At 37.7% G+C, this 15616-nt stretch overlaps 1 protein-coding gene across 8 annotated transcripts in view; it reads left to right on the forward strand.

The window, feature by feature from the left end:
- The window catches only part of LOC105213043 (uncharacterized), a 131732-nt gene that overhangs the window by 103558 nt on the left and 12558 nt on the right, over positions 1-15616 (forward strand). For all 8 annotated transcript variants that reach the window (XM_054228730.1, XM_054228731.1, XM_029040753.2 and 5 more), the window contains one exon: positions 13569-13774. In XM_054228730.1, coding sequence (XP_054084705.1) covers positions 13569-13774 — 206 coding nt within the window. The remainder of the gene's footprint in view (positions 1-13568; positions 13775-15616) is intronic.

Raw genomic sequence — 15616 nt, forward strand, 5'->3', positions numbered from 1 at the left:
GAAAAACGGTGAACGAGGATGATTTCATCACAAACACAAATCGAAGGCAATACAATGTCGTATTAGTATTGATAATAAATGAACTAAGATTGAATCACTCTGCTTGTAAAACATTCACAAGGTATCTGGTATTTCACTACTTCTTTGTATTTTCAATTTCTACAAATTTCTAAATCCCAATTTTTCGCTTATATGGTATTAGTACACACACACATCCCGAATTCCTTGGCTCATTCGACTACCGTTTCTTCAAGTACTCTCCGCTTCTCCCGCAAATGTTTGCTCAAGTAAGCATTACGCTATTTCAGAAAAATGCCAATTATTTCTGAGTTAATGACTAATTATATTGTTAATAGAACGGTTTTCCGCTTGAAAACCACTAATAAATTTCACTTAAATATTTCGTTGTCTTCATGTATGACGCGCACGAAATTATTCGTTTGAATTCATCCCCAAAAGCTGTACATGTACATAAATAAACACCTAAAATAAGTTCTGTAGTCATCCCTGCTATTTCTGTCAAGCTTGTCAGTTAAGCTTAATTTGTCTTCTCTTTGGTCATGAGCACATTTTTCAATAGCGATTGCAGTGTTCTAGAACTATAGTTGATTTTTTCTCTTAGCAGATATAAAAAAAAATATGAGTCCAATGCGATCTCGTGTCACACCAGACCAGAGTCCAACAAATTCCTCATTTGCCATAAAGCTTATTTGGTGGCTATCTATTTGCAAATTATCCTCATTAGTTCCCTCTCAAACTAAGAGATCTACAATGGTCCTACTGATGTGTGAAAATATTACGTGAAGTATCATGAAGTATAATATTGACACTTAACAAGTGCTTGCAAAAATGATTTGTAAAATTCGAATTTTAATACCCCACATGCCATGACATATCCAAGAGAACTTCAGAGCGAATTGTTAAAGTGAGAGCGTTAATTTCGAGATGTCACCAATTTATTATAATCCAAAGATATTCATCAAACAGAAAACTTGACAAAAATAGAGTGAACTTCAAGACTTTTCTTGGTGTTCGCGAAACCTTTGATCTTCACTGTAGGCCTGACTGATATATCTTCTGGATGCAATGAATTTAAAAGCCTACAACCTTGTTGAATGACAGAGTATGCTTTGGTGATGCTAGATATCTAATAAGGCACTTCTTCGAAAATGTAGAATCTCTCAAATTATGATCAAACGTAAGTCGACCACAGACCAACCCAGCATTTAGAATACAGAAGGTATACATTTAATGGTTAAAAAAATAAAGTAAGCCAATACTTGAAGCCATACCGTTTTATGGCTGAGGCCAATGTTTACCAAGCACTTAATAAATTGCAGAGAACTAATTTTCGCATGTACTGGCATGCTGGGCAGTTAAATCGGAAATAAATTTTAATGATCGCAAGTGTTACTCGACCATTTGCACAAACAAACACACACACCATCGTGTGAGCGGGTCATTAAAATATTTGCTTCGAGAAGCAACTTAAAACAATTCGGCATAAAATCTGTGTGGCATGCAACTAAATTCGCAGCCCCTTACATGCACACAGCCACGCCAGCTCATTGAATTTTGTATAAATAAATTATTAATTAATTGGCAGCAAACGAACGTGAGTAGCGCATTCGAGTATGTGAAGCTGGGTGCATGTGTGCCTGTGTGAACGCGAATCTGGTGGTGGTGATGGTTTCCGAGTTTCAGTTGGTCCAAAATATTATGTGCTGCTTTTCGAAGAGCGTTCGCCGATCGGCTTGCGGCTGCCACACCTGTCGTGTTAAGCAGTTACGAAGCCTAGAGGGAATACAGTGTGAGGAGCGACATGAAATAATGGAAAACTCACAAGGGAGGCGGAGGCATGTCCCTTTTTGTTGCTTTAGAGGCGTGTGTGTATGTATAGGTGTGCTTATTTTTCAACTTTCGTGCAACATAACATTTAATTGGCAAAATTCCTAAGCATCTGGCCGCCGCTTGTGAGCATAACCTCTGTCAAACATTCGTAGGGACAGCGGCGACCAAGCGGATGGGCACTCATATGGCCGTTGTGGGGACAAATTGCATTTAAATTACATTTAATTTTTGAAAGTATCAACAGAGAATGACAGAAATCAAAATTGTGCTACTTTTTATTATTTTCCCCCATCAATTTCACTGTCATCTGGCGCAAAGCAAGCGAGTTCATCCGAATGTGTGCATCCGAAATTGGCAGACATACTAATTGAAACAAGCAATGCGAACATGCACTTGTTAATCACTGCGCCTAATGATGCATGCAATCCGATAGCGCGGTCTACCAATTAGAGGAATAATAATTCGATTCATTAGTGCCACTAAAGCAATAGCCACATGACAGGGGCTTATGCCGTACTATACACACCATTAGGACCGATATTTATCGGCAATTATACTATATTGCTGGAAAAGGAAACTGCTCGACAGTTTTTGACTCTGTACAAATTTGGACACATCTCAATTCTTTCCCACTTTTCATCTCAAAATTGCACTTTTTACACATCTCCCCTGCCGTCTGTGAGATGGCGAATTTTATTGCTTGCTCGTCGTTTTGTATCTAAACATGAAAACTTTTTAATGGCTTGAGTGAGGGTCATAAACTTCCAAATTATCTGCCACAAATACATAAGGGTATGTACTCGTTAAGCAGCCATCAAACAGCAGCCACATAATTATATTATCTTCAGCACTATTTCGAAATTTAATCCATAAATACTTTCATTAAACTGTCGTCAGTTTGGACATTTGTTCGTTTTATGTTCATCCTCCTTTATGTTTATGTAGGTTCGGACTGGCCAGCATCTTTGCAAATGAACAACAATAACGGTGTAATTAAAGTGTTAACCAAGCGTTGTTACAATATTAACTTGACCTTTAGCGAATGCACAGGCTCATATAAATTATATCAATTTGAAGCAACAGACCCAGCGGACTTGTATATACCGCATATTGGGTTTAAACTTGATAATAAAAACTTCGGAACATTTGTAAAGAGACCGTAAGAAAACGCACTGCGGGTGTGATAATAAAACAATAAAGCCCCTTCAAAGAAAAATTAAACAACAACATAAAATTTTGGTACATAATCTTTGGAACACAAGACACAGCCTTCCGGCTGAGTCTTACCTCGGGTTAACTTATATTTCATAAGCTGCTTTTTGTTAGCAACCCTCACGCGGAATCAGAAGCAAACAGAATGTTAAAAATCAAATACTTTTAATAAAAAAAGTGCACACTTTATTGAAAATGTCAGCCTAAAATTCCGATTCGGCAAACTGAAATAGAAGCTGCTTTGTATTATTAATTTATTTTTTGAAATATTTAACATGAAATCAACAACCCAGTCTATCTCTGTAAAATTAGAATAATATTAAAGAGGAGAAGACTCCGCCCCCGAAAAGCTTCGAAATCCAATTTCACTCAAAACCATTGTAAATGATACTTAAATGCAGCTGGAATAAAGGATCGATACAAGCGAAAAGCAGATGCAAATTCACATTCGTACAACCTCTATTCTAAAACAACAAATCGACATGTGTTCTCCAACATTTACGATACATATATATATTCAAATCACTTGATTCCGTTCTCTCCTCATTTACACTTTGTCGCTACTTTCGTTTAACGGTGTGGCGTAAATAACGGATAAAAACAATAAAAATTAATAAAAGAAAATAACAAATTGCTAATATAATGAACATATTATGAGTAAATCTAGCTGCTCTATTCACCACAGCAGTGGCGAAAGTGGGACAAATGATGCGAGAGTAAGCACTGTCTTCAGAGTTGCGCCACTCGCGCAGAAGCCTTCGATCAGCAGCGTGAGAGCATAACTTCGATTCAATATTCTGTCGGATAGTGGTGATGTGCCCGCAAAAAGTTGGATGATTCTTTCAAGGTATTTAATACACCTACAAGAAAGGCACACAAGGTACTGATGCATACGTCCCAGAAAGAAATGGTTCGGAACAGAAAATGCAGTAGACAGATGCAAAATCTCAGATTTGTCTCAAGACTGAGCTTAAAGTATCCAACTGGAGCGATTTATTAGCTGTAGTCTATGTCTGTCATGCACTTTCAACCAATCTTCCCTTCAAAATCGTTGCAGACACCATTTCCGCTTGGGACATTTCAGTTATCTGAGAAATTTCTCTACACAAAATTGTTGCTGCATCTGTCTCATTCGCGTGTATCTGCCAGATAGTCGTGTTCGTGCGCATACCCTGAACGGCACGATCACCAGCACATGCACAGCATGAACCTCAAATTTCGATGCGACGAACGGCCAGCAGTTTGCCTCAACTCACAACGATTCGCCACTTCAATTCGATACGACAATTTTAACGAAATTCGACCAAAAATCGAGACGCGCGCGCTAAGTGCACCGCCGCTGCAAATAGAACCGCAGTCAGCAATTCGTACATACACGTAAATATGTACACATATTAGCAACGAGATTTCTAAGTGAATTTATATGCTCATTTTTCCTCAACTCAATGGAAAAACGATTTATAAATTCACAGAAGAAACGATAAAGAATTTTTGGAAACACATATTAACCAATACGAAATCATCAATTAACGCGAGCAAACGATTTAACAAATATAAGATAAAACGATTCCAAACGTACATACGTACATACAACCGAAATAAAATCAAATTTGAATCAAAAGCGAATTTCTCCGAAGCGCACGCAACCACAGAAAGCAGTAATTATAGCCGCACACACACGCTGACGCTGAACAGCTGAAAAGCTGAGAATTGGACGTGCAAATTTATTTCGGAATTCAAACTCAATAGCCAAAATTCAGTTATCAAAAGAATTTGTGATTTGTGGTAACGTGTACAATCTACAATACTTTATACACTAAATACTATCTACACTGCTCAACACCACTGTTTGCTACCATCCACAGTTAAATATTCACAGTTATTTATAATTATTTTTTGCAGAATTTTTTAGCTAGTGTTTGCTTTTGAAAACTTGTACATTTTACAGAAAAAAAAAAAAACAAAAACCAAAAACCAAAAAAAAACAAACAAGAACATTGAGAGGTCATTCTTTGTGTAATTCCCCTAGCTGCAACAGACCCGTAAATACGAGCAATTTGTTTGAAGAAAACTATAAAATAACCAAGAACTTGAAATTGAAAACTGCTCAAGCAAAAGAGTACATAAACAGTTCAGAACATTGTAAAAATGGTCTCACAGTGGCAATTAATCAATAAAAATTACAAAAATATGGACGGTAATTTTCTCAAAGAAAAATTGTACATATGTTCGCATACTGCACGTGTTTCATGCTCCACAAATCGCCGTGTACATCCGCATTTACCTCAAAGCATTCTACAATAGTTGAATAGTTGCAAGTACTTACAAAAATAAAACAATTCAATCAACAACAACAAATCGATAATAGAAAGTTAATAAACACAAACTTTCATTTGTGAAACTAAAACTAAATGAATTGAAAGATCTCGGTGTTTGAAGGAATGGAAAAATTCGAAAATTTAAAAATACATCTCTGCCTCAATCATGTGACCACACGTCTGTGCGAAGTGCGCCCGGCCCCCAAGTTTACGCCGTTGTCTTCGCTGCCTTCAGCACTTCCCCTGATTGGCGTGTTTTGGTGACGTGCTCATCTTTGTCGACGTTCCACTTCTGAATTCTTATCCACTTCGCTCATTTCCCGAATTTAAATTCATACATATTTATGCGTGTCTGTGGCTATGTATATAAATGCAGAACAGCATGTATAAGCTCTACCTTCACCGCCCCCTTCCCACGCATTACGACCGCACGGAGATCTCCTTTTCTGAAATTGTGTCCCGGCGGGTGCGGTTGCTGACTGCTGGCTGCCGCTTTGTCGTGAAATTGTCAATATTTTTAGTATAGAGGGAAATATGAGCGCTGAAATTATGGCATATACTCGTATATAAATAAATATGTATTTATATGTATGTACATAAAGTCATGCATAGAGTATGTTTGTGGAGTGAATAATATGGCATAGAATTTTTCAACTAAAATGCGTAAAAAATTATTTTTGTGCTAAAACTGTGCCAAAATACCATGGCATTTTTCTGCGAGCTCGCAAATAAAATGGAATTCTCTTCTCTGTTTTCCCAATACAAATTTTGCAAAAACAAGCTTTCAGAAAAATGCTGCAAAGTATTTTTGGTTGGTATTCCCTGGAAACAAGACTCGTTTAACTGCAATATGCTTTAAAAAGAATTTAACTGTTATGTCCTCGCCGAGTTCGATTTCTCTATGAAAAATAAATTAATAGTTATTCAGCGAATTTTAAACAGAAAGGTGTAAATAATCGTTTTTTCACAAAACAATTTAATAAAAAATCCCCTTTTTCAATGCATTGCCATGTTTTAGTTGAACAAAATCTTCGCTTTAATTCAAAGAGAAATATTCAATCACTAGAATCAATCTCAATATAAAATATATGTGAGAAACTCTACTTTTATTTAATGAAAAAAACCTGAGTATTTCCTTTACAATCTCGAATATTGCCCATAAAAAATGGAGAGGAAACTACAATGAGGCAATGAGGCAATGAGGCATGTATATATACAGTTGCGTACATACATTAAGTCATTATAAAAATGCATCAACAATTTACGAAATCCCAAATCGAAACCCAGAAATGTTTTGACGCATATTCTAAATGTTGCTTGAACTTCCACCACTCCCATAACAACCTTATGTTATTGATCAGAATTACACCATTTTGGGTAATTACACTTAGTTGCTCCATTTAAAAATGTACCTCAGTGCAATATATCCCTGATCTAGTCTGTTTTGAGTGCAGAACTTGAAAAATAGAAGGTTCCAATGGAGAACTCATACCTAAATGAATGAGTAATGATACAAATGGGTTTTCTTAAATTCAAAACAAAGCAGTTCAAAATCATTAATAATTTCGAAAGTGTTTTCATCACAGTTCAACTACAAAGGGGATTATGAAAAAGTCACCTTAAAATAGCAAATCATCAACTCAAAGTACGACAACATGAAAGTATAACAAATAATATTTTCCAATTGACACCTAAGCACATTTGAAAAGAGAATCGGCAAAATGTAGCACCAGCAGCAGACATGAAAATAACGTCAACCAAACCGAGCACACACAACGACGGATGAGTAACAATTTACTTAGGCGGCTATAATTAGCATTCACAAAAATATTTACTCGACGAGAACTAAGTGTGGCATATGGACCTAACCGAAGACTCGCATGTGCACATACATATATGTGTTGTATATACATACATACATATATTTTTAAATTGTTCTATTTATTTTGCTCTTAGCTAATGTTTAGTCTGTACATTTTTGACACAAACTGCTGAAAATTATGAAAGACTTCTACGACAAGGCGACACTGACGACAATGCCGATACAAATGTGGGACTGTGGCGTTGACAGATTTGATTTTCATTTGTTGCCAATAATTTCGGTTGCGATAACACGTATACCAGAAAAGAATTGATAATTAATTTTAACTTACGGTCCCAACTGTCAGTTAGATGTTGTGCAAAATGCAAAATAAAGCTTGAAGGCGCATGCAGAGTGTCTGTGACTATGTAGTCGTCTGTGCGTGTTATTCTATGTATAGACGTAGCCTCATAATATATATAGCAATTTTTAGAGTCGCCCCATCTTGGAAGATAAGCAATGACTTTCACTGCAAATTGCTCAAGGGCTGCACAAAGTTGGAATGTGAGAAATTAATGAGTGGAAAATGCTTGCACTTGGCTGTAAGCTCCTGAGCAGTCAACAGCGCTTTAAAGCGAAATCTGCAAATTCCCTTGCACTCTGCTTATCGTCGTTTACTTATTTCACTTATTCCCTATGTTTTCTGCACTATTTGCCTTTGCTATCATCCTTTCTGTGTCGTCTTGCTTTGTTGCACGTCTTTTTCACAAGCTACCGCATTTTTTATTTATACTTAAGCTATGCAAGAAATATTTCTCACCACAATGAAAACGCTCAAAACGTCTGACAATCTTCGCAAAAGAGGGAGGACGGGCACTAAAGAAAAAAGTCTAAGCAAAACACACTTTTTCTAGTTTGTAGTGAATGAGGAATGTGATCAGTGTAAATTATAAAAAATATACACAAATATACATATACAGACATATACAGACATGGTAGACATAAGCAACAACAACATTTCATTTAAAAGAAACTATTTTAAAAAAACGCCATTATGACCTGACCAAACAGCTGATATATTCAAATTCTCAAACTAAAAACAATTAAAAAAGTAATTTGCTTTATAATTTGAGATAAATCAATTCCAATTGAATATATTTTTCTTCGTATTTAAAACAAAAACTTTACATATCTAAAGCACGCTACTTATCGCTCTTGTTTAATAAATCACTTGTTGCCACATTAAATGAACAACTAACAACTTTAATCCTTGTTTCACAAACAAAGGTGTACAACAGAGCTACAACAAATCACGTTTATTACAAACAAGAAGCAGAGAAAGAAAAAAGCTCGCTAAACTCCAGCCAGCTGCTCCGAAAATGCTAGGAAACCCATTATGGCCACAATGAATCATGGATAAAGCATGCCAGGGGCAACGAAACGAGAGTAATAAAAACAATATGGCCTGACACAGCAAATCTTAACACTTGAAAAATTATAACCCAATAATAACGAGGGCGAGAACAAAGGGAATACTCTTTATTTCAATGCCCACACGCACCCACACACTGCAAGGAGTCGAGTGGGAGCAGGGCAATGGTCTGAACAGCAGGGTCAGCGGGTTAGAAAATTAGAGCATTGCAAATGTGATACGTGCGTATGTATGCCGTTAGATGGGTGTTCGCATGTACGAGTGGCCGGCCGAGCGCGTTTTATTGCGACTAAAAGTGACAGGTGGAGATTGAATGCCTCATCTTTGTACACTTAACTTTTGCCCATTAAAACGGTGAACTAGGGAAATTGATGGCAGAGAGCGCAGGGTATCAGTGCTGATAACGGTAGCTGTGAGCGTTAACTGAGTTTCACATCAATCAATATTAATTTCCGTTAATGCCAAACAAGCGCGCACACACCCTCATGTTGCTACGTGTGAACGAGTATGTACGCATTTGTGCGGCTGTGCGTGTGAGTTTTGATTCGTTTACACCTCAAAGACACGCAAGCCCACACATAGCCCACGCATATCGCTCGCATATGCAACATAACGGGAATATTTGTGTACACACAATAAACTTGTTTTATATTTACTTGGGGATTCGCAGTGCAGACAAAGCGGCGGGCGGCGAGGGCAAGCGCAAAAAAACAAATGGAGGCGTAAAAATTAAATGAAAATGAAAGGTCGAAAAGCCGTTAAGGGCAACAAGCCGACGATGCACAGCCATCCCAATGGCCATGCATCCGTTTCAATGTGCGCCAGCCAATATGTGAGCGCAGATGTAGGCTCGTACGCTCATCTATCAAGGCGCCAAAGCATCGCCCTCATTGCAGTTGCCACAAATGAGCGTGATCCTTTAATGCCTATTGGTGTATGAATGCGCACGTGCTCATACCTCAAATGGCATGAGATGCTGTGCCGTAATCGGCCAGCTAGCTAGTTGTGGTTACACAGTCGCATACACATACACACATACATACGTGTGTGTGTCGGTCGCGCATGCAAGGTGTTGGCCAGCCTACGTGCCACCTATACCGAGGCGCATATTGGCAGCAGCCGACCAGCATTTGAGGCATTTACTATGAATTTTCGCACATTTGCGCACCAGGCACGTTCATCGATATGAAAACAAAACGGATATCCGCAAATTACCACTTTTAGGCATTTCACTCATTCGACCAGGCATTCATTCATTCAATCATTCGTTCATTCGGGCAATAACATTCATTTCTACATGCACACACAGTCACAAACACATACACGTGCATATGTAAATAAATGCCAGGTAATGCTATTATGGCTGGCAGGATTATGGTGGGCGGGCGCACGGCATTTGGCGTGCATTGTTTGCAGGTGCCATTTGTTGCGTGCGTGTGAGTAAGAATGATCGGTATTCGTGTGGCCACTGGCGCCACTTCTCGGCGCAGTTTCTGCGCATACAATTGGAGACTAATTCGGCCGAGCATCTGCAAGATGATATGACAATCACTGCTCGCTGTTGCAATCAATCTTAGACTACATACGTGAGCATCAAATCATATCAAGCAAACTACGTTTCAAAGCGCTCATCTGTCCATAATATTATAAACTCCATATCACCATTTGTGGAAGTAGCTGGCGCCCAGTGGTTTCAGTATCCAATGGCTTCAATGTTCAACCAATTTAAACTGTTCACCTTTATTTTTCCAGTTCGTGATTTCTTCAGTGCGAACTTCACGATTCCCTAGTTTCCCGATTTTCCGACTTGTATTAGAATCGAGTTTTTCACAAAGCCACGAACTGCTGATATTAAATTGTATGGACACCTATACACCGATATGTAAACATATTTTTTATATACCCATTCATAGTACACTGTCGCTCGAGAGAAAGGCCCCAATCAGGCACTTTGCCTTGAACTCAGAATAACCTAAATAAGATTATTCAGATTCAGAGGTTTTATATATATTTTAATATTTTATTTTCCTCTGACATTCACCATTAGTGCTGCCTTTTCTAGTCCAGCAGAATAGTTAGGTGGCGAATAACGTATTTTGGTTCATCATGTTTATTTCGGTGGGAGCATCATCTTTTTTGAAAAGTTACAGCCTCTTTACTTGTGAGATGAACATTGAACCCATTAATTTGAGCGGCAATGTACATATTTGGGAGTGAGCGTGCGTAAGAACGTATGTGTGAATGTATGTGTGCGAGTGACTTGAGGCAGAGCGCCTTTTATTGTCGGACTTTTAGTTTTCTGCACACGTACACACAATATTAATCATAATTTAATACTTAAAAATTATACTCGAAGAAATAAGCATTCGAACGCATGACGGTTGATTTTCGCATATCCACGCTAATGCAAATGGCTTTTTATTACATGAGCTAAGCATCCGCACAAGGTTTTATTATTCATGCAACATTTATAGAATCGCTGCGTTGCAAGGCACACGATTTATTGGTATCCCTAACGGCATACCAAAAGTCCGTTTATTTTTCGATTTTAATACGCAAACAAATTTGAGCAAAAATGCGTAATTGCCTGCCAGAAATGTTTGTATTCTTTACTCTGTGGCCCACGCAAACTACTCTGATGTCTCACAAATCTGAAAATCTAATAATAAGCATATGTTTATGCCTGCAAAAATAAAAACGCAAACGAAACAAAACATCGGTAAAACCAATTGTATGTGTGTATGGTTGTGTTGGTGGGATGGCGCCACTATGGCGTTTTAATCGTAAACTCTCGTCTAGCGGTAGGCGGACAACAGCAAGTACTCATACCGTGAGCATAAACTCGCTAAAGCAACAAAGGGTGTTCCAATTGGGGCGTATTGATACTGGTCTCAATTTCCGACCGATTCACCGGTCTCTGAAAGGGTCGGTACTTTTATTGGAAAGAACGTTGCTAAATTTCGGATAAATGGTAGTCAGTGAAATTAGAAAGGGCGCCTTACACCATAGACGCGGATGGATTAAAATATATTGGCGGTACGAAACACCGGAATTCAGAAATCGGCGCCCTATTCACCTACTTACATAATAGCAACAAAAACGCCAAAAGTTTTGTACCAATATTAGTTTACACACACACATGCAGGAAGGTATACTGGTAAATGTGCATTCTTTACACGCTCGTTGTATTCAACAACGGCACTCTCGCACCTTTCGCCAGGGGCGACCTTGCCTGCCGATGCCATAAATCACACATATGTAAGGAATGTGCCTGTAAGTGTATTGACGCCGTGTACGCCCCGATTTATGGGGAATTTATGGCCGCCACAGAGTTGCTGAAATGCGGTTGAGGTTGCAAGTCGTGGTTTGCTTGTGCTTTCATCCACGCTTTCCTCGAACTTCTCACACCAAACGAGCCACTTTAATTACAAGAATGCAATCGATTTATTTTCTGGCGATTTCATACATTTCTTTGCACTTTGTTTACTGCTCGCACTGGCCTTGTGGTTATAATTGCAATGATACAGTTATTATATCCGTTAATTAATATATGCTTATACGGTATATCCCGCCGAGCACAAATGCACATAATTCATTACACGTGTACGAGTATGTGTAGCGTTAAATCATAAATTCCTATTAATGGTTTATAAATTCTGGTGAAATGCCAATATCGAAGAATTTATTAGCAACGCTTAACTAATTAATGACGCTACTTACTTACATACATATATCCGGAGTAAACTAATTGCATTGGTCACTCTCTCAATGTGTTAATTTAAATTTATATATAATTTGTATTTATATATTTTAATGCCACACAACTTTTCTCGAATATTTCTGTGTAAGCTCTTGCCGTCCTTTTCTTAGTTTTCATTGCGGTTAATATTGAAACTCGCTAACAAAAGTCAATTTTGAGTATTCGTCATTTCACTGTCTATGAAACCCTACAAGCATAAAAAGAAAGTTCTTAAAACACACACACTTACTTAAATACTTTGTATAAATTTATATATACCAATTTAAGAATTCGTTTAAAAAGCGATTTCAAACTGTTTGCGGGAATGCGAGTGGCACTCCGAAACCGAAATGCATAATTGTAAATAGCACACTTATAGTTGAGTGCAAATGAAAGCCAAGAATGGAAATTAAAAAGTGAAAATGAAAAATAAAAAATAAAAACCAAGTTAAATTAATTAAATACAGATAGAACAGGGGAGTACCACGATCTTATTAAAAAAAAGACAACAAAATAAAAATTGAAAGTAGAGTCCTCAGTAACAATATCCAGGACCGATTTGTTGGGTAAAACTAATGAAGTTGTGTAAGTGCTCGGTATGAAGACGGCGATCGAGGGGAATGCTTCAAAAGTCATCGGACTTTTTTAAAGCAACAATTGCCAGCATAAGGAACTGGGCGATATTGTTGCAACATCATTATTTTGAAATATAGTTTTTGCGAGCGCAACTTGGTCACTGGTTCGTGGCGAATGGCATGTCTGGCAAAGGCAGATTTCCAGCTGCTATTTTAGTGCAGCTATTTTAGTGATTCCTCAATGTCATTTTTAACACTTTTACAATGCATTCGCTTTGAAGAACAGAAATTAAATAGTAAGGTATATGGTACCCAAAATGGAAAGGTAGACGGATAAATATATATTTGGTTTCACAATTTAAATTAAAACGCAAATGTTTTTATTTATGATTCTTTGTAAATATTATTTACGTATGGGTGAAACCCTGTAGTGTCCCTTTTAAAGTTCCGGTCCTGATGACTAGTGAAAATATAGAAAACCCTATATTACCCCGTTATATACATACATGAAAACATACACACAGCACTTGTTATGTCCCCAGTTCATTGTGGCATAGTACTCATTATAAAGCATTTTCAGAATAATTTATCTGTGCATTCCAGTTTCACCAAAGTGTTTCTTTCTCCCTCTCTCGCATAGGTTATAAGCGCGTTGCCTGGCCGCCCGTGTCCGAGGAGCGCGTCGTTAGGGAATTCACGCCCCAACCAACTTCTGCTCACTATCCGGTATCAGGCTCGCTGCCACAACAACCAGCACAACAGCAACAGCCACAACACTTGCAACAGCAGCAGCAACCACTTCAACAGCAACAACAACAGCAACAGAACGCTGCGCCAGCCAACCAGGTAATTATTGCAGTTGCCAATACATTCCACGCATAACAAATTAAACTAAAGCAAAAAAAGAACGGTTACAACTAAAATACAAATCCATAAAACTGGAGTAAAGCTCGGAGAAGGGCTATTAAACATTGTACAGTGACTTAACGAAAACCCAGCTCTCAGCTCTTCACAAAATATAATATTTTATACCAATGGTGTATCGACCGGCCTACCGTAACATTTGTAAATACACAGCGCTCTAAATATGTAAATATTGTATATACGCACTCAATTTAAATTAATTATTAATCTCTTATTGCACAATTCTCCCATCGCAAAATCCATTTGGCCACTCCAGTTCCTAATTTGGATAAACCTCTGCCATTTCATAATTTTACAGTTTCATTTAGAGTTACAAGACGATTTTATATAAACAACTAATCGTTACTGACTTCGAGTATATGCTAACTAACGGATAAAAGATTAAGCGTGGACTGTGAATTTTGTAAACCCCAAAGCAGAAAAACAGTCTCTTTGACCCATTTCCGGTGCTTGGTTTAATAGTCTAATCTCTACTTTATTATTCGTCTCACAATGGCTTTATCTGTGGTAAAGAACTGATTTATTGTCTCGAACTATAAACTAATGTATTTTGATGTCAGTTTTTTTCGGATATTGTTAAACTTACATTACAACTAAAACTACATTGGACTGTACGATAAAAAAAGGAGAAATTCGCACACATATCCAATTAATAGTTAGTTAGCTCCTTATATTTTTAGAAAATTATAATTAACAACAAACACTATCTATTCCGATACGAATACCTTAATATAGTCATTGAGGATGCGTAGGAATCCTTTAACTTCATCCCTGTAGGGAAATCCAGCCTCGTTAAAAACACCTCTTATCTATATTCTCATTTTTGCTTCTTCGTACCTAATAATCTGCATTGGAACACTCTTCAAACTCTCCTTACTCCCCTATCAAAGATTTTTGATTCCTGCACGGTGTTCAAGTGGATGAAGTTATGCTAGGCAGACGGCCACTTATATTGTTGCAGTTCAGTGTCGCCATCAGGGCGCATTACAATTTGTCATTTCGAACTTAATAGCCACCATTTGTGGAATACATCTGCACCACTACTACCGTGCAAACTAACTGTAACATATAGACGTTTTTCCTCAAATGCTTATGTCCACAAACATAAACATTCAAAACTCTGGTTGACAACCAAATGGTTGGTTGGGAGTCCCTGCAGACTTATTTACACACTGAATAACAAACCATTAATTTTGCATTAGCAAAAAGAAAAATTTCATAAAATTCAACGCGAATTACGGGGTGCTCCATGAACACTTGTATTTTTAAACAAAACAAGCATCAAAAGTGAATTTGATTTATTAGGACTATTGGTTGCCTGGAATTTACATTGAAGCCCGATTCGGCTTAGTTATTATATTTTTCCAGTGCGAAAGTGAATGAACTACTTCCTACAAACTGATCAAGAAGATCAACAAGCTGTCTGTATGTATGGCATTCCGTGTGAGAGAGCGAATCCAGGGCGAGTGTGAGTAGATCTCAAGTTTAACGAAGCAAACGTTTCGGAGCAGAGTAAAGTTCTTTTATTCTCTCTTAATATGCGCCGTTTATTTGGTGTCCGGAACTCATTGTCCAATTACATATAACAGTAAATTATGCAAATTAACTTTTTGAATACTCACGCGCACAGAACAATTACATAGCACATATAAAAATGGGCATGAACTCGTGATAATAAAAAATTCGCGTTCTTTGTGGCATCAGCGGGCACCGCGAAAAGTCAAACGGCGTCATGCGTGCAACAATTCGTTGCACACACGCCAA

Source organism: Zeugodacus cucurbitae, chromosome 4 (genome assembly GCF_028554725.1).
Source record: "Zeugodacus cucurbitae isolate PBARC_wt_2022May chromosome 4, idZeuCucr1.2, whole genome shotgun sequence".
In the NCBI taxonomy this organism is placed as follows: domain Eukaryota; kingdom Metazoa; phylum Arthropoda; class Insecta; order Diptera; family Tephritidae; genus Zeugodacus; species Zeugodacus cucurbitae.